The sequence below is a fragment of the Dermochelys coriacea genome, chromosome 1 (genome assembly GCF_009764565.3).
Source record: "Dermochelys coriacea isolate rDerCor1 chromosome 1, rDerCor1.pri.v4, whole genome shotgun sequence".
Lineage (NCBI taxonomy): Eukaryota > Metazoa > Chordata > Testudines > Dermochelyidae > Dermochelys > Dermochelys coriacea.
The window spans coordinates 55,355,303-55,375,284 of NC_050068.2; the positions used below are offsets into that span (position 1 = coordinate 55,355,303).

At 46.1% G+C, this 19,982-nt stretch overlaps 1 protein-coding gene across 9 annotated transcripts in view; it reads left to right on the forward strand.

Annotated features, from left to right (window-relative positions):
- Positions 1–19,457, forward strand: part of ATP7B (ATPase copper transporting beta) — an 80,141-nt gene extending 60,684 nt beyond the window's left edge. For all 9 annotated transcript variants that reach the window (XM_043504468.1, XM_043504469.1, XM_043504467.1 and 6 more), the window contains 5 exons: positions 1,599–1,741; positions 3,425–3,628; positions 3,728–3,845; positions 16,113–16,215; positions 18,658–19,457. In XM_043504468.1, the coding sequence (XP_043360403.1) occupies positions 1,599–1,741; positions 3,425–3,628; positions 3,728–3,845; positions 16,113–16,215; positions 18,658–18,922 (833 nt within the window). In that variant the 3' untranslated portion in view covers positions 18,923–19,457. The remainder of the gene's footprint in view (positions 1–1,598; positions 1,742–3,424; positions 3,629–3,727; positions 3,846–16,112; positions 16,216–18,657) is intronic.
- Positions 19,458–19,982: the final 525 nt, after the last annotated feature.

Here is a 19,982-nt window from a genome sequence, read left to right on the forward strand (position 1 = left end):
ACCTGCTTCCTTCCTGCCTTCACATTGTCATCTGAAGGATCACAGGGTGACCTATTCCATCACTTATCACTCGTTAAAATGTTTCATGGTCAAACATGAGCATTTTTTATATGGTTGAAACACAAAATAAAAGATGGATTAGATTGTGAACTCGTTGGGGCTCTTGTGTAGCACAGTAGGGCCCTGGTCCACAACTGTGGTCCTGAGCACTACTACAATACAAATAATAATAATAATTAATAATGGATTGTAAATTCTTTGGGGCAGGTCATGTGTCTGCTGCTTACGTTTGGTACAGTGTCTAACACAACTCTGGGCTTTGTTACATAAATATTAACTAATCATTCTGGTCTGATCCTGTTGCGCCCTTAGAGCTATTTTTGCAGACACTTCCATTTTTCAGCCTGCTGCCCATTATCAGTAGTGGATCCAGTGAGACTGAATGTCCTTATTTTTTCCCAGCAGCATCAAAAAGAGGGACTTGCTCTACAGTTGCTGGGCCTACCATTGGGAGATCATCCCCTGCCCCATCACCACCCTTGACTTACTACCCTTTCTCACTGTAACACAGGACTTCAAAAAAAATCGTTGATTGACCACTATTCCTCCAGCAATAGTGACTGTAATTAAAGAGTTGGGGGCTGCGACTCATTTCAGATAAGCCCTTAATTTTTGAAATACAACTTGCAGTACTTGTCAATATGAAATATTTCAGACTGGCATGGCAGGCAGCAGGCATGCAACTTTCAGCTAGGCTATCTCGAGTAGAGGGCAAGTGTAATGTTGTAAAAAGAAAAAAATATTCTGAGAGAAAGCCATCTGCTGAGGAGTTAGGTGGCTCAAAAGAGAGGTAGCTCCTTCCCTCTGGAGACATGCATTCAAATCCAGACTTGAATGACACCACCAGTGCAATTTCTGGCCCAAGTCCCCATTTGTCATCAGAAAACCATCACCTCATATGGCCCATTTTGGCACTGCATGCATAAAAGCCAACCAGGACTGGAATAATAAGGATGATAAATGTTAGATCTGAACAGAAGCATATAGTCAGAGCAAAGAGTGTGTGTGTGTGTGTGTGTGTGTGTGTGTGTGTGTGTGTGTGTGTTTGCACTGTAGCAGTCTTCAGACAGTGATCATTACTATATTTGTGAACACTAAATTCACTCAAAATATTATAAATGCTGAAGTAATGTGTTTGATAGTCCTACATATATTTTTTTACAAGCAGGGGCAGGGTGGGGGAATCACACTAGCTTCTTTGAGATGTGTCTACGCTGTAATCCGGAGGTGTTATTGCAGCATATGTGGATATACCTGAGCAAGTTTTTGATGTAGCTAAATCAAAGCTAGCTTGAGTTACAATAGCAGCAGCATGGGTGGTCCAATAGAGTATGCACCTAAGGCCCTGGGCAAGTGGGGCTTGTCCATGCTGCTGCGGCTTCACTATTATTGTGAATCGAGCCAGCTAGATCAAAGGTATCTTGGGTACATCTACATGTGCTGCAGCCACATGTCCCAATTGTAGTGTAGACATGCCCGTGGCCCCACTTTGCTTTCCGTGCCTTTCTTTAATTAACTGAGACTGTTTCCTTGTGAAGGTGCGTTGTGTGGAATGATCGCGATAGCAGATACCGTCAAACAGGAGGCAGTGCTCGCTGTGCACACCCTGCAAAATATGGGAATAGATGTGGTGCTAATAACAGGGGACAACAGAAAAACTGCAAAAGCAATTGCTACTCAGGTACTCTTCTTTTGTATAAAACAAATGTTCTAAACACTCGACCTGAGGCAGTGAACCGTTGTTGCTGGTTATTTTAGCCTTTGCATAGAGATGTGCAAGGTGTTTTATGCAAAGGAGGAAAAAATACAATCTCTACCCGCATGAGTTTAACAATTAGGTAGGCTCATGCAAGCGAGTTATAGTGGGAGCTAGCAGACAAGGAGTCTCAGAGCTTCCGTCAGCTCCCACGGAAGAGCAAATGAGCATTCAGCGTCGCTCAGTGGCTGTTCAGCCCCGTGCAGTAGTTGCTGTACCCCTTTGCACTCTTTTTTTTCTTGTGAATTTCTGAGCCCTAGGCACAGCTTTGTAAAAGCATTTTGATGGTGCCAAGAAGGAAGTTGCTAAATGAACTGGAAGGGAGCAGTAAGCTGGGCCTACCATGAAGTCCTGTTCAAATAACCGAGTCCTAGGACCGCTCGCAAAAGCTCCCAAGAGAAAAAAGAATAATGCAGGCTTTTGTTTTTTGACAGCAATTTCCCCCCTAACGGTTAGCCTCCTGCTTCCTTTCACTTAAAGGTAGTGTTCCTTCTAGTGACATAGGAAAACTCCTTTCGGGCCCTCTCCTGCTTCCTCTAAAGTTAATTGGAGTTTTGCTATTGATTTCAGTGGTAACAGGATCAGCCCCTTAAGCAGAGTTGTTACTACTAATGGTTGCTTTCTAAAATACAGACAGTGGCTTATATAAAATGTATCTGATCATAGCCCATCGATGTCACCTATCAAGGTATAGCTACATCATTGCTCTACTTAGCCACTCATCTAAGTTTTCTCTCACTCTGATGCTCCCATCTTTCCCTCTGTTTTACTGTCCTTTTTTTCTTACTATTGCTCCTACTATTGCCTTCAATTACTCATTTAAGTAATCCACCAAATAGCAAAACTGGACAATAGCATCGTACAAAATCACCTTGTCTGTTACAGTAATGTCAGCTTTTTTTTTGCTCATGCACGACACTTGTAATCCTTCTTGTATATTGTGTTATGTTTTCATGAGGTCTTTGAATAACGAAGGTTTCGCTATATTTACTAATCTAGAAGCCTGTTATTTATGACTCCTATGTTACGTGTGAAGTGAAAGGCTTGTAATTCCCCATCTATCTCTATTACTCTGTTGTCTCTCGTCATATACTTAGAGTATATGCTTTGTGTGGCAGGGACTGTGTTTGTACAGCATCTGGCACAACAGGGTCCTGGCCTCTGACTGGGACTCCTAGGTGCTATAGTAACATAAATAATACATAATACTGGAGGAAGGGGATGCCAAAGCGCATCAATACTTACCTGTTTAGAAAATGACTGAGTTAACCCTTAGAGCACTTGCCTTGTATGTTCTGCCAAGGAAGCTTTACAGTAGGACCTGCAGTACTATGCAGTGCCTGAATCAAGGAGGAGCATTGCTTACTGGAGTCTGTAGTCTCTGCAGCTGCCACTCTGGATGTGACTGCATTCAGTCCCATTTTCCAAAACTTGTGTTGCCCTTCAGAGTCCATGCAAGTTGCTAGTGAAGCCCTCAATGGAGTTCAAGCATGGGGACCCCAGAATAATCATCACTTTTTAATCTTTCTTTTCTGTGGTTAAAGCATATCAGAAGGGTCATCTATACTTTCTACTCTACTGGGTTTTTTCTCCTTTCCCTGCTTGTAGGTTGGCATCAAAAAGGTCTTTGCTGAGGTTCTGCCCTCTCACAAAGTCGCAAAGGTTCAGGAACTCCAGAACGAAGGGAAGAAGGTTGCCATGGTTGGAGATGGAGTCAACGATTCCCCGGCATTGGCTGGAGCAGACGTTGGCATTGCTATTGGAACAGGCACGGATGTTGCCATTGAAGCTGCAGATGTCGTTCTTATTCGAGTGAGCTCAATTGTTCAATGTAATCTTTTTCCTTGTGTCAGTTCTGAGAAGTGTGCCTGGGTGGGGCTTTGAAAAACTGTCTGTGCTTTTCTCTTGCAGAATGACTTACTGGACGTGGTTGCTAGTATTCATCTATCAAAGAGGACAGTAAGAAGAATACAAATAAATCTGGTCCTTGCCTTAATTTATAATCTGCTTGGGATACCTATAGCGGCAGGTAAGTGACTGCTGGCACACAGCTTGTCAAAGAGCTCCTGAGTCCTGCTCTCAGATCTGACTCCAATTTGTTGGGAGAGGCAGGGTAGGTGTGATAATCTTTTACTGCACCAACTTCTGCTGGTAGAAGACAAGCTTTTGAGCTTCACAGAGCTCTCCTTCAGAGCTCTACACAGAGTGTCACAGCTAAATACAAGATTGGACAGATTGTTAAGCATAAGGGGTTCACACAAGTGTTGCGAATTATACCTGATCGGTCACGCACGGTTCAAGTTTTTAGGCTGAGGCACCAAAAACCAGGTCCAGATCTGCAGAGTTTCCAGTCTGTGTTTAATGTATTACGCTCGAGCATGGTGCCCTCCTGCTAGTCAGGAGGGGACACCGTATACAGTTTATGCAAAGCTTATATACCATCTGACATCGCGTGCTGCCCTCGTGCATCGGCACCCTTAACCAATGAATTCCATCCTCACCCCCATCCTCAGCCACTCTCTGGTGAGTGCTTTCTCGTGTTCTGAGAATGTCAACAACTTTATCATTAAAACGGAACATGCAGTTACACAACGTGCCTCGCATACCACAAAGACAGGAAGGACAACAGTTTCAAGGCCTGAAACGATTCCCCAAATGTGCTGCGGTCTGTGCTGAACAGTTTCAAGGCCCGAAACGATTCCCCAAATGTGCTGCGGTCTGTGCTGCACAGGCAGTGGCTGGCGCCAAAAGGTGCCAGCTCTGTACATATTAGCTTTTCCCTCAACAGTCCTCCCTTTTTTTTTTGTACATCAGTTAACACTATATAGGAGCTGAGTAACCATGATGAAGGACTAATAACTGCGAATAACACATTTTACAACATTGAAGGCATACAAATAACATACAAAGGCAAAGAAAACAGCAATCAATATGAACATGTACAGAGCACGTCTTCCCCAGACCCCGAGATCCGGCATCCATGATGTGAGCCAATTCCATACTTCCTGCAATCCAGTACTGGTATTATCAAGACTGATATGATGAAATAAAGTCGCCTGTTGCTTGAGGATATGGATATCAGTCTCTACCCTATGGTGTTGATTTATAAAAACACAACAGCTGGAGTTAACTAAAGCGCATACCCCACCCTGATTAGCGAGGAGGTAATCTAATGCTAAGCGATTTTGCAGGGTTGTTTGAGATAATTGTGTGACTTCAGTTTGGAGGGCAGATAAAGCATCTGCAGTGGCATTGGCCATCTGCTCTAAGGCAGCAGAAATATTAACTATAGCTTTTTCTAGCTCACTTACTCCTAACCCTGGCAGAAACCAGCGCGCAAAGGAATGAAAACCCGTGGGCCGCTCGATAAGGGAATTAAAAGGGATACTTCGCCGATCCCTCCATACTATATTGCGAATTTCTTTTCGTGTTAGACTCTGATAAACTGTTACAGCAGGGATTATTGCTCCTAGGGTGCAGGTACCATACCATCCTACTGGAAGAACTTTATAGGCTGTGTGGTTACATCAATACCACCCTGATCGTTCAGGGATGGGCCAAGGGGCCCTTGAATAATTTGAAACGGTTGCCATCCCCGAACTAATTTTGATAGTACGATTGCACCCCATAAAAGTTCCTACAAAATTCCCATTTTCAGGATTCCAATTTCTTCTAACACAGATTGCATAATTGCCCTGGGCCACCATGTCAATAGACCATGTTTGAATAGTGATATTCCAATGAAAGGTAGTATTAGCCCATAAGGTAGACAACCGCGTTTCATTAGTAGGGATAGGGACCCCCACCAATGGAATTCCTTGACTAATATATGTGGGGGTATGGATACATATCCAACATTGTGTTTTATTTATATTCTGCGTAATAGCCCGAGTCAAATTAAAAAAACTATTACCTGCCCACCCTTGTACTGGACTTGGGAGTAGGGGGAAAAGCCCCCGGGCCAACCATACCAATAATAACATCCGCCCCGGTACCATACAAAAACCCCTATTCCCAATATACAAGTCCAAAAGAGAAATACAAGAAGTCCTGGTGGGCTGTGAAGATTCCAGTAATTGGAGGGTTCGGTCCATGGGTTGGTTGTAATATTCATCCGTGGAATGGTTCGTACGCTGGATCACTCGGGTCCTGGGGAGGCGCTGTCGCTGCTTTAACGTAGTTGTGGTGGATCCACGAGCTCTTTCCTGCAACCTTTAAAGCAGAATAAGTACATAACAGAACTTGATACGGCCCCTCCCACCTAGGTTCCAAGGGGTCTGTGCGGGGAATCCTTTTTACCATAACCCAATCCCCTGGCTTAAATGAGTGAATTTGCAATCCCAGCGGTGCAGTTTGACACAATTGAGCTTTAAATTGATTATCAATCAGCTCCTTTTGTAACCTAGCAACATATTTGGCCAGAGTTTCGTCACCATCCAAGAGACTAGCATGTGCTGGAACGTAGGTTCCTGGAATTAAAGCGGGTCTACCAAATAACACCTCAAATGGGGACAGGCCCAGGGGCATGCGCGGTGTCCGCCTTATATGCCATAAGACGATTGGCAGGATTTCCGGCCATTTAAGTCCAGTTTCCTTACAGAACTTTGCTATCATTGTCTTTACTGTTCGGTTCATGCGTTCCACCTGACCAGCAGACTGAGGGTGATACGGAGTATGTAATTGTCGAGTGATTCCCAAACATTTATACAGTTCCTCCAAAATTTTCGCAGTAAAGTGCGAGCCTCGATCTGTATCTATAACTTTAGGAACACCAAACCTAGGTACAATATCCTTCATTAGAAACTTAACTACAGACCTCACATCTGCTTTCCTCGTCGGTACCGCTTCAGGCCACCCAGATAGCTGGTCCACTATAACGAGAAGGTGATGGAATCCTGAACACTTGGGCATGTCTGCATAATCCATTTGCAGATGCTGAAACGGGAAATTCGCCCAAGGTCTCCCCCCCCGCGAACTGGCATCAGACCGAGTCATAGCAGAGAATGCAAAACAAGTTGAACAGGATCCAAGAATACGCTTCACTGCAGGATAAATGTGTGGTGCCGCCCAGGATTGGAGTATGGCAGCCACTGTGCCTTGAATACCAGCATGGCCCAGGGAATGAAAATAATGAGCAGCTGCCAGTAAATAACGACGGGGAAGAATAGGTTTGCCCCCGATTCGCCAAATTTTGTCCGCGCCCTCCACACCCTCCCAATGTTTCCACTCGCCCAATTCTTCCAAGGATACATCAGTGTACGTTAATGTCCAATCCGCAGGTGGGAAAGACCCATCCAAGGGGAGGGTAACCGACACAGAAAGAGGTTGTAGAGCTGCCACTTTTGCAGCTGAATCAGCTAACGCGTTACCTTGAGAAACAGCCCTATCGGAGTGCTTGTGTGCATAGCAATGTACCACTGCCACCTGGTGTGGAACTAAAATAGCTTCTAGCAACGCGGCAATCAAGGGACCATTAGCTATTTTTGCACCTGATGAAGTTAGAAATCCACGCTGTTTCCAAAGCTGGCCTGTAGCATGACAAACTCCGAAAGCATATCTCGAGTCTGTGTAAATGGTAGCAGTTTTTCCCGCGGATAATAAGCAAGCTCTTGTGAGCGCATACAACTCTGCACCCTGGGCACTAAATGATGGTGGTAAAGGAGCGGCTTCTATAACATCGGTCTGGGAAGTCACTGAATACCCCGAAACCCGATAGCCATCTAAATAATATGAGGACCCATCTGTGAAGAGAAGCAGATCGGACTCCATTAAAGGAGAATCTGTTAGATCCGGGCGGGGCTTACCATTCTGGGTGACGACGTCCATACACACATGAAAAACCTGAGTGTCTCTGGATTAAGTTTAGAAGTGTGTGCAACAAGAGTGATGTCATGGTGGGAGTCTGCTACAGACCACCGGACCAGGGGGATGAGGTGGATGAGGCTTTCTTCCGGCAACTCACGGAAGCTACTAGATCGCATGCCCTGATTCTCATGGGTGACTTTAATTTTCCTGATATCTGCTGGGAGAGCAATACAGCGGTGCATAGACAATCCAGGAAGTTTTTGGAAAGCGTAGGGGACAATTTCCTGGTGCAAGTGCTAGGGGAGCCAACTAGGGGGAGCGCTTTTCTTGACCTGCTGCTCACAAACCGGGTAGAATTAGTGGGGGAAGCAAAAGTGGATGGGAATCTGGGAGGCAGTGACCATGAGTTGGTTGAGTTCAGGATCCTGACGCAGGGAAGAAAGGTAAGCAGCAGGATACGGACCCTGGACTTCAGGAAAGCAGACTTTGACTCCCTCAGGGAACAGATGGCCAGGATCCCCTGGGGGACTAACATGAAAGGGAAGGGAGTCCAGGAGAGCTGGCTGTATTTCAAGGAATCCCTGTTGAGGTTACAGGGACAAACCATCCCGATGAGTCGAAAGAATAGTAAATATGGCAGGCGACCAGCTTGGCTTAATGGTGAAATCCTAGCGGATCTTAAACATAAAAAAGAAGCTTACAAGAAGTGGAAGGTTGGACATATGACCAGGGAAGAGTATAAAAATATTGCTCGGGCATGTAGGAAAGATATCAGGAGGGCCAAATCGCACCTGGAGCTGCAGCTAGCAAGAGATGTCAAGAGTAACAAGAAGGGTTTCTTCAGGTATGTTGGCAACAAGAAGAAAGCCAAGGAAAGTGTGGGCCCCTTACTGAATGAGGGAGGCAAGCTAGTGACAGAGGATGTGGAAAAAGCTAATGTACTCAATGCTTTTTTTGCCTCTGTTTTCACTAACAAGGTCAGCTCCCAGACTGCTGTGCTGGGCATCACAAAATGGGGAAGAGATGGCCAGCCCTCTGTAGAGATAGAGGTGGTTAGGGACTATTTAGAAAAGCTGGACGTGCACAAGTCCATGGGGCCGGACGAATTGCATCCGAGAGTGCTGAGGGAATTGGCGGCTGTGATTGCAGAGCCCTTGGCCATTATCTTTGAAAACTCGTGGCGAACGGGGGAAGTCCCGGATGACTGGAAAAAGGCTAATGTAGTGCCCATCTTTAAAAAAGGGAAGAAGGAGGATCCTGGGAACTACAGGCCGGTCAGCCTCACCTCAGTCCCTGGAAAAATCATGGAGCAGGTCCTCAAAGAATCAATCCTGAAGCACTTAGAGGAGAGGAAAGTGATCAGGAACAGTCAGCATGGATTCACCAAGGGAAGGTCATGCCTGACTAATCTAATCGCCTTTTATGATGAGATTACTGGTTCTGTGGATGAAGGGAAAGCAGTGGATGTATTGTTTCTTGACTTTAGCAAAGCTTTTGACACGGTCTCCCACAGCATTCTTGTCAGCAAGTTAAGGAAGTATGGGCTGGATGAATGCACTATAAGGTGGGTAGAAAGCTGGCTAGATTGTCGGGCTCAACGGGTAGTGATCAATGGCTCCATGTCTAGTTGGCAGCCGGTGTCAAGTGGAGTGCCCCAGGGGTCGGTCCTGGGGCCCGTTTTGTTCAATATCTTCATAAATGATCTGGAGGATGGTGTGGATTGCACTCTCAGCAAATTTGCGGATGATACTAAACTGGGAGGAGTGGTAGATACGCTGGAGGGGAGGGATAGGATACAGAAGGACCTAGACAAATTGGAAGATTGGGCCAAAAGAAATCTAATGAGGTTCAATAAGGATAAGTGCAGGGTCCTGCACTTAGGATGGAAGAATCCAATGCACCGCTACAGACTAGGGACCGAATGGCTCGGCAGCAGTTCTGCGGAAAAGGACCTAGGGGTGACAGTGGACGAGAAGCTGGATATGAGTCAGCAGTGTGCCCTTGTTGCCAAGAAGGCCAATGGCATTTTGGGATGTATAAGTAGGGGCATAGCGAGCAGATCGAGGGACGTGATCGTTCCCCTCTATTCGACACTGGTGAGGCCTCATCTGGAGTACTGTGTCCAGTTTTGGGCCCCACACTACAAGAAGGATGTGGATAAATTGGAAAGAGTACAGCGAAGGGCAACAAAAATGATTAGGGGTCTAGAGCACATGACTTACGAGGAGAGGCTGAGGGAGCTGGGATTGTTTAGTCTGCAGAAGAGAAGAATGAGGGGGGATTTGATAGCTGCTTTCAACTACCTGAAAGGGGGTTTCAAAGAATCATAGAATCATAGAATCATAGAATATCAGGGTTGGAAGGGACCTCAGGAGATCATCTAGTCCAACCCCCTGCTCAAAGCAGGACCAATCCCCAATTTTTGCCCCAAATGGCCCCCTCAGGGATTGAACTCACAACCCTGGGTTTAGCAAGCTAATGCTCAAACCACTGTTCTCAATGGTAGCAGATGACAGAACGAGGAGTAATGGTCTCAAGTTGCAATGGGGGAGGTTTAGATTGGATATTAGGAAAAACTTTTTCACTAAGAGGGTGGTGAAACACTGGAATGCGTTACCTAGGGAGGTGGTGGAATCTCCTTCCTTGGAGGTTTTTAAGGTCAGGCTTGACAAAGCCCTGGCTAGGATGATTTAACTGGGACTTGGTCCTGCTTTGAGCAGGGGGTTGGACTGGATGACCTTCTGGGGTCCCTTCCGACCCTGATATTCTATGATTCTATGATGAGGGGTGCCATCCTCTGGGAGGGGTAACAAAGTCGCTGGATTAAGAGTGTTGCAGCGGCGTAGAGTGATGTTATCAGCGGCCAACAAAATTAGCTCATATTTATGAGCTCGTTGTGGAGACAACGCCTGGGTAGAATGCTGTTTTAAAAGAATTTCAACCTCGTGGGGGACCCAAACAGTCAGGGGATGTCCCAGAACTATGGGTCGTGAACGCTCAACCATGATTGCCGCTGCGGCAATCGACCGCACACAGGAAACAGAGCCCCGGACAACAGGATCCAGCTGTACTGAATAATAAGCTATGGGGCGTGGGCGGTCTCCAAGATATTGTAGGAGGACTCCACTAGCCACTCCCTGTTGTTCATGACTAAAAAGAAAAAATGGTTTACCGTAGTCCAGGAATCCCAAGGCGGGCGCCGTAACCAAAGCCTTTTTAACCGCTGTAAAGGCAATCTCCCTCTCCATAGTCCAGGAAATCGGGTCAAGGGTTGATGACGTGGTAGCTTGGACCAGGGGTTTTACCAGTTCTCCAAACCCCACGATCCAAGGTCGACAAAAGCCGGCAGCCCCTAAGAAAGCCCGTAACTGTCTTTTTGTTGTCGGGCGCGGGTAATCCTGGATTGCCCGCACTCTATCGGGAGATAATAAACGCTCCCCAGGCCGAATTACAAAACCCAGATAAATTACCTGATTTAGGCACAGCTGTAACTTGGATGGGGACGCACGATGACCTTTATTCGCTAATGCAGTAAGTAAAACGACAGAATCAGTTAAACATGTGCTATAGTCCAAAGAGGCAATCAACAAATCATCTACATACTGAACCAAAACCGAAGAACCGGGAAAAACAATGTCCTTCAAATCTGCTGTGAGAATGCGAGAAAAGATAGTAGGGGATCCAGAGAATCCCTGGGGGAGCCGCGTCCATGTTAATTGCTGACCTTTCCAGGTAAAGGCAAATAGATATTGGGAATCCGGGTGCAAAGGGATACTAAAAAACGCGGCACACAAATCGACTACAGTAAAACAAGTGGCCAAGTGAGGAATTAATGTCAAAATAGTACTCGGGTCAGGAACAACTGGATGCGGGGCTATAACGTAGTCATTAATAGCGCGTAAATCCTGAACAAACCGATAAACCGGGTGCCCGTCAGTTCCTGGTTTAGGTTTTCTTACCGGAAGGATGGGCGTATTACAGGGTGAACTACAAGGAATTTGTGCCAAGTAGCTGTCAATAACACGTGAGATACTCTCCTCCGCTTCCCTTGGCAAGGGATACTGCTTCATGGAAGGGGGCGGCCCATCTTTAGTTGTTAGACTCACCGGAACCGCAGATTTAAGGAGACCCACATCAGTGGAATTTGTACTCCATAAAAAATGGGGAACACTAGACAATTCAAAGGGTACACTGGGAACAGACATAGTCAATGTCATAAGAGAGGCAACTGTCGAATCTGGAACAATCAGACGAAGCCCCTCAGGGGCACAATATATATGTGCTCCTAATTTGCCCAGTACATCTCGTCCCAGAAGGTTTGCTGGGCCCTCCGGCATTATAACAAACCTATGGGATAGCTTTAGAGAACGAAGCTTAATGGAGATAGGGTAAGATAACCGAGCCGGGCAGGGGTTTCCTTCTATACCTTGCACCCACACCTTAGTATTAGACACGGGCCCTGGTACAAACGTTATAGTGGAAAGGGTGGCTCCTGTATCTACCAAGAAAGGCACTAAACGTTCCCCAATTTGCAGGTAAATTTGTGACTGCATTCCCAGGTCCCACTCTAACTCTCCCAAAATTCCCAAAATCTCTGCCTCCAGTCACTGGGGGTCAATTTGATTCAAAGGGTTGGTGGGAGGATACCCTTGAGAAGTCTCGGAAAAACCGGACAGGCCATTGTGCACTGGCTCCTGCCAAGGGGCCCCCTTTGGGCGGAGGGGACATTCCCTTTTCCAGTGTCCTGGTTGTTTGCAGTAGTTACAAGTGCCGAATTTCGTATTTACCCAATTTCCTCTTGGCTCTGTTCGTCCCCGCCCCCTGCCTCTCGCCTCGCCATGCTCCCGCCAATTCTGACTCCCAACTGGGACCTGCAACGCGGCTGCCAACATACTTACTTCTTCCTTCTTTTGTTTACGCTTTTCCTTAGCTTTCTCCTCGTCCCTGCCATTAAACACGAAAGTGGCCAAGCGGACTACTTCCTGGAGAGGTTTCCCTGGCCAATCAGGCACATGTTTAGAGAAATATTTTCTAATGTCTGGGGCTGCTTGATCGACATAAAAGGAAACCATCATTGGATGGTTTGTCTCTGCTTCTGGGTCGATGCTGCCGCCGTATGTGCGGACTCGTTTCGACAAGCGGGCTAGGAAGGCAGAGGGATGCTCAGTGACCTCCTGCTGACATTCACGAATTTTAGACCAATTAGCTGACTTACTACCTGCTTTACGCACCGCCTCTAAGAGACCGTCCCTGCCTGCTTTAAGGAGGTCCATTTGGGCAGAAACATTAGGGTTCCAACCAGGATCAACAAGGGGCCAGGCAGTACGGACATTATCCTCTCCTGCCCAGCGCCTATTGGCATCCAAGATGGAATACTTCTCATCGGGAGTAAAAAGTGTGTCCAAAATTACCTGAACATCCCCCCAGGCAGGATTAAAAGCAGTAAACACAGATTGAATCGTTTGTAATACCTGTTCCGGATCATCACGCAGGCGAGGCATCTGCTGTTGCCATGTTATCAAGTCGCCTGGGCCAAAGGGGCAGTGCACATAGGGGAAAACAACTTGTTCACCTCCGTCCACCGTATGGGAGACAAGAGGTTGCTGAATAAGAGGGGCTTGCAAAGCAATCGGTGGATCCAGAACGGGTCCACATAAGCAGGGAGGCTGCGACCGGGAGGATTGCGGGCATGAATCAGAAGGCTGAGAATAAGCTGGAGGAAAGGGAGAGGAAGTAGGCAGAGGATAGGGTGGGGCCGAAGACCCATGGGACAGATAAGAAAAAGAAGAAGTAAGAGGACGTCCTTTTGCACGTGCATAAGCCCAATTGTCCCATACATACCAGTAATCCATCTGGGCTGGAGCCTTATCTTCCAGCCTCTTTCTCATCGCAGTCAATATTTCCCCTGCAAATGACCCGTCAGGTGGCCATTGCATAGATACCTCAGGAAGGGCCTGAATTACTGGCCATTCTACTTTACATAAAACAATAGTTTTCTTCTTCTTTAACCCATGGGTGCCTGAAATATTCTTCCAATTCTCTAGAATTTCCGCCAAAGGGGTCCCCTTCTTAATACTCTGCCCAGAGCCCATAATTGGGCAACCGAGGGGACACCTAATGTGCCACCTTATCGTCCGAGCGACTGTTCGTGTTTCCCCCCGTCAGAATTCTCCAAGGTAAATTCACCTTTTGCCGGCTAGAGCTGTCCGCGAGGAGGAACGCGACCTCAGTACGCCTTTTGTGACGAGCCTAAAGTCCCATCTGGGTCACCAAAACTGTTGCGAATTATACCTGATCGGTCACGCACGGTTCAAGTTTTTAGGCTGAGGCACCAAAAACCAGGTCCAGATCTGCAGAGTTTCCAGTCTGTGTTTAATGTATTACGCTCGAGCGTGGTGCCCCCCCGCTAGTCAGGAGGGGACACCGTATACAGTTTATGCAAAGCTTATATACCATCTGACATCGCGTGCTGCCCTCGTGCATCGGCACCCTTAACCAATGAATTCCATCCTCACCCCCATCCTCAGCCACTCTCTGGTGAGTGCTTTCTCGTGTTCTGAGAATGTCAACAACTTTATCATTAAAACGGAACATGCAGTTACACAACGTGCCTCGCATACCACAAAGACAGGAAGGACAACAGTTTCAAGGCCTGAAACGATTCCCCAAATGTGCTGCGGTCTGTACTGAACAGTTTCAAGGCCCGAAATGATTCCCCAAATGTGCTGCGGTCTGTGCTGCACAGACAGTGGCTGGCGCCAAAAGGTGCCAGCTCTGCACATATTAGCTTTTCCCTCAACACAAGCGATACCACTTAAAAGGAAGTGGACAGCTCAGGGTTAACCAGCAGTAAGTTGCATTACAAATTGTTGTAGTGAGCCATAAAGCCAGTGTCTCTGTTAAGTCCATAGCTTTTGGTGGGGTTTTTTTTTTAAGTGGTCTCCTACAGCATGAGTGAACCCCTCATGCTTAACAATCTGTCCCGACTTGTATTTAATGTAGACACTCTGGTTACCTTCCCCAGACATGAAGAGCTCCGTGAAGCTAAAAAGTTTGTCTCTTCCAGTGACAGAAGCTGGACCCACCTTGTCTCTCTCGTATCCTGGGACCAGCAATGCTGCAGCAACCCTGAATCCCATTGGTTGTGCAGCCTTGGGCAAATCACATAAACCCCATGAGTCAGAGGGAGATAATAATCAGTCTGCCTCCCAGGAGTGTGTTAAAGAATACAGCTCTTGGAAAATATCAAAATCTGATGCTCTGCTATGGCATTGAGGGCTGTCTTTATGCATGCATACAATAATCCTAATACTCACCATGAGCCCACCTTTGAACCCATATTCAAGTACTGTATAAACACAATGAAATAAGTCCTGCCTCAGACCTCTTCCAGTGTAAGTCCAGTGAAGGGTGGCAGGAGAGGGCTGTCTATCTGCCTCCAACTCAGCCATTGCTAACTGGCTGCCTTTCTCATAGATCTTGAGGGCATTGATTCAGGAGCTCAGGACTGGACCCTACGTTTTTATTTTTAAGCACCGTGTAAAGCACAATGAGACACACAGCTAATCAGACCACTGAAAGGGTCACTACTTTCTTTTTCAGATCTCAAAAATCTTCCTGTTCCCTCTGCTAACCCTCTTCTTCATACACTTGTCATCATCTTGCCTTAATTACTGTCACTTTCTCCTTTCTAGCTTCCCTGCCTCACAAAGTCCCCTTAGGTCTGTCCAGAGTGCTGTTGCTAAGGTAAACATTCTCTCCCACTGCTATGACTATGTCCCCTCCTTGAGTCCCTCCACCAGATTCCTGTCATCCCCATATCTGACTCAGATTTCTCATTTGCAAAGCCCTAAATAATCTTGCCTCCTACCCTTGTTTTCTCTTTTCGCTATTTTATAGTCCTCTCAGCTTACTGCTTCCTCTGTCTCCTTCCCTCTCCTCCTGCTCCCGAAATACCTATTTTCTATCATCATACTTGGAACACTCTTCCTGTTGTCCTCCATCAAGCACCCTTTCCTTCTCCAAATCCCTCCTTAAAACCTACGTCTTAGAGCAGTCTTCTCCTCTATCCTCAACAATCCTTCCTCACCTGAACTGTGCTTCAGGCTTTTCTCATTTGTTTGCTTTGCTTTATTGCTATAGTAGCAGAGAGAGACAAATAGCACGTCTTACCTTTGGCCACAGTCCTGCGGTGGATCCAGGCAGGGACAGATCCTTGCATCTGCACAAAGCACTTCTCATGGGCGCAAGAGTGTCTCCCCATCTGGATCCAACTCCACGACTGAGAGCCCGTGTTTTGAAAAGCCCCATGTAAATTTATGTTGGTATGTCTTTGTTTATAGAAGTCCGCACAAGTCATGCTGTGAGACTGTCTGTCCATTTAACAGTTGGACTTTCCCATTTTAAAATTAAAGCGACAGAATATTCTATATTTTAAGAGACTACATTTCTTAATAACATGTGTGTGATTTGATATATTCTCTGTTGTTAGGGGTGTTCATGCCTATTGGAATTGTTCTGCAGCCATGGATGGGGTCAGCTGCAATGGCAGCTTCTTCAGTATCTGTGGTGCTATCTTCCCTGCAACTGAAATGGTAAGTTTTGCACAAAGCAGTCAGCAACTCTAGACTATTGGTTTTGGAGCTCAGATTAGAGACAGGTCTATGGGCTGCCATAAACTTAAAATTATCAAGTGATCCTTTAGCTGAGAGCTATTTTACCTAATCCTTGGTCCCCTCCCTCTCAAAAAGAGCCATCTCATTATAAGGAGAATGCTTGATATATTCCTACTGCAATTATTATTCCTTAAGTAGGGGGTAAAACTTTGACAAGGCACAACACTTGTGCTGCTGTATTTGAGATCCACTTAAATAGTACTTGAGTTGATGATCAGTGGGGGGTTTTTTGGTGAATGTCAAATGAGCTAATGATGGCAAATCATTCAAACAGCTGTTCCATTAAAATTCAGCATTAATTGATGCTTTTTAAAAATGAGTTACCAGTGGATTTATACTAGTATTTCTGTTTCTTTAGTCAACTATAAATTATTCAGAGAGAAGGGGAGGAAAGGGGAAGCAACAGGAAAGTGCATTTATTTTATTGTATTTGGTGGTTGATAGTTAGGGCTCCACATTTTTCATGGAGGTCACGGATGTCCCAGATTCTATTACTTCCTGCGACCTCCATGACTTCTGCAGCAACCAGTGTGACTGACCCCAGGGGCCCAGAGCCACCCAAGCAGCTGGCCCCGGGGACAACCACACTGGCCGCCACTTGGGCGGCTGCTGGAGCAGCCCCGAACCCATGGCCAGCCGCACCGGCTGCTACTCTGGCAGCCCCGGGCAGCTGGCTCGGGGGCAGTGGGAGCAGCTGCAGCTGGGCAGCTCCTGGCAACTGTCCCAGGGCAGCCGGAGCAGCGGCTGGCCCCCCAGGGCTCCGCACCTTCCAGTAGCAGCTGGAGCAGCCGTGGACCCCCTGGGGCTCTCCCCTGGCAGCTGATGCCACAGGATCCCCTTCCTCCACCCACCCCACCCCCATAAGATTAAACAGGGATATTTTATGGTATAAGTCATGGATCGGTCATGGGCCATGTTTTTTTGTTTCTTGCTCGTGACTGGTCCATGACTTCTCCTAAAAATACCCGATTTAGTAAAAAATCTTAGCCTTATTGATAGTGTATCTCCCTTATTTGATGGAAATCATTCTATTTTTGAACTGTAACTAGAGATGAATATTTTTATAAAATGACTAGTGATTTTGGGTGCCTTCATTTTTGGGTGCCTACTTGAGACACCTGGACAGTTTCAGAAAGTGCTGAGCACCCATATTCTGAAAACCAGGCTGCTTTCAGATATCTCAAATTGACACGCATCTTCAATAAAGGCTGACAATGAACAAAGCATATTTGTACCTTAGGTGGTTCTGACTGTATTCTTTTATAGGATCTAATATGGGAAATCACTTCTGGCATTATGACCCCAATCCTGCAAATGCTTAAGCACATGCCTAACTTTACTCGTGTGTAGTCAATGTGGGAGTATTCATTTGAGTAGAGTTATGTATAAGCTCAGGTGTCTGCAGGATCAAGACCTGTATCTGCAGGGATTTCCCCTCCCAAAATTCCAGGGATTGGTTAGCCAAAGTCTGGGGAATTTCTCTAAGGTCTTCCCTTTGTTTTCTATCTTAATTTGATCCGACACTCTTATATTCTAATACTAGAGGTCATTATGGCAAGGTGTTGCAGAATCATCCAAAATATTTTTGGCTCTGGACTGAAGGAGACAGTAATGCCTTATACTGTGCAGGATAATTACCTTAGCAGCCAGAAAGGCTAGAAGCTTCCTTCTTTCAAAACATCTGTGGAGAGGACCTAAAATGTTTGCCACTCCTGGGCTTTTCTTGTCCCAGAGTATAAGGGTCTACTGTATCCACCAAGGAAATGGCCCACGATGTGACCAGTACTGTGTCATTAATGCTTCTTCTGCAGTGCAAGTAGCAGATGATTAAGGCTAAGATTTTTGTCACAGATATTTTTAGTAAAAGTCACGGACAGGTCAAGACCAATAAAGAAAAATTCTCGGAAGCCTGTGACCTGTCCCTGACTTTTACTAAAATATCCCTGACAAAATTAGGAGCTGCCCCCACATCGTCTGTAGCTGTGGGGGCCCCAGCTCGGAGCTCCTAGGGCCCCCCACCTTCTGTGGAGGCTCAGAGCTCCAGGGTCCCTGCCACCTATGGCTCAGAGCTGCAGGGTCCCCCTGCTGTTTGGAGCTCCGGGGGGCCTGCCACCCATGGCGTCCGGGAGCTGCCGGGTTCCTCCACCTCCCTTGGGAGCTGTGGGGGGACCCGGTAGCTCCCAACCACTGCGGGCTGAAGTCACAGAGGTCCCTGGAAGTCACGGACTCCATGACAAAATCGTAGCCTTAATGATGATTAATCACAAAAGTCCGACATTTTCTGACAGTGGTGACATTTTTTCTACACAGGCTCTTAAAGTTGTTGGGTGATCCTAAACTTTCCTATTCCACTTTTCCTAGCTACAAGAAGCCAGGAACTGAAAGGTATGAAGCAAAAGCTCAAGGCCACATGAAGCCACTGACTCCTTCCCAAATCAGTATTCACATTGGGATGGATGACAGGAGACGGGATTCACCCAGGCCAACCGCCTGGGATCAGATTAGTCAAGTGTCTTTTTCCTCTCTGACTGCAAACAAGCTGCACAGACATGGTGGTTTTAGAGAGGAAGAAGGTGGCAAGTGGTCACTGCTCACTAATGACAGAGATGAAGAACAGTACATTTAAATGCTGCATCCCATCGCTGAACATGAAGTCACTGTGATTCTTCACCATTGGCAGCAATGACCACAAGACCCACATAAGTATAAATGGAACCCTGATGTTCCAGTTTGCAAAGCAGCTCAGAAATTCAGCATTAGATTGTCTGAATTATGATTTTGTCAGTTCACAAATAATTTCCAGTCATTGAAAAAGCTTGAGACCCTACAATGAGTTATGCCCTTTACTTCTTGCGCAGTGGGAAGTTGGAGTCCAGAAAGCCTAACATGACCCCTACATTGTGGATCAGTTACTGAGAATCAAAACCCCAGCCTGTCCAGTCTTATTGACTCTCTTGTGCTTCTTTATGGAACTTCTGTGAAAAGATTTTTAAATTAAATCTGCCAAATTCATTTTCTAGGTCAAAGTGAAAACCATTAAACTGGACATCAAATAGCTCTATATTTGGGGATCATATTTTTACATAGAATCAAATCTAGTCATCTCAATATGGGAAAATTTTATGTTTAGGGCTCAGACAACATGTGCGTGTTTGATTAGCGCAAAAATATATTAATTGTATATTTTGCTGTGCATAAAACTTGTAAATTCTGCTTCAAAGATGATCATGTATCTTATAGTATCACTAATAGTATTTTATGAAACTTCTCCATTTGCCAAACTTGCTTGCTGCGTGCAATTACTCCTCTTAGGTTTTCCAGTTTTCTCCTGCGTGTTCTTCGGAGCCCTTTCTTCCCAGTAAAGTTCCACCTTTAGACATCTGTTATGTCTTCAGATTTTTCCCATGGGATGAAATCCTACAAGGCAGTGGGGACCCTGCAATTCCTGTTGAAATCCACAAAGTTTGAGCTCCTCTCGGGGTTTTACTCTGGTTCAGGATAGCTCACCGTTTTGTAGAATCTTTTGACGTTCCTGATAACTGCAGTGTTCAGCTGTTTCTTTGATGTGCAGAATGGCATAAATGTGCCAGTGTAAGCCGTCCTGGTGGCTCAATTATTGGTACATTCATGCTAATGCATTGACGAGATGCTTTCCGACTTGGAGTGTTTGTTCTTTGTCCTGATGG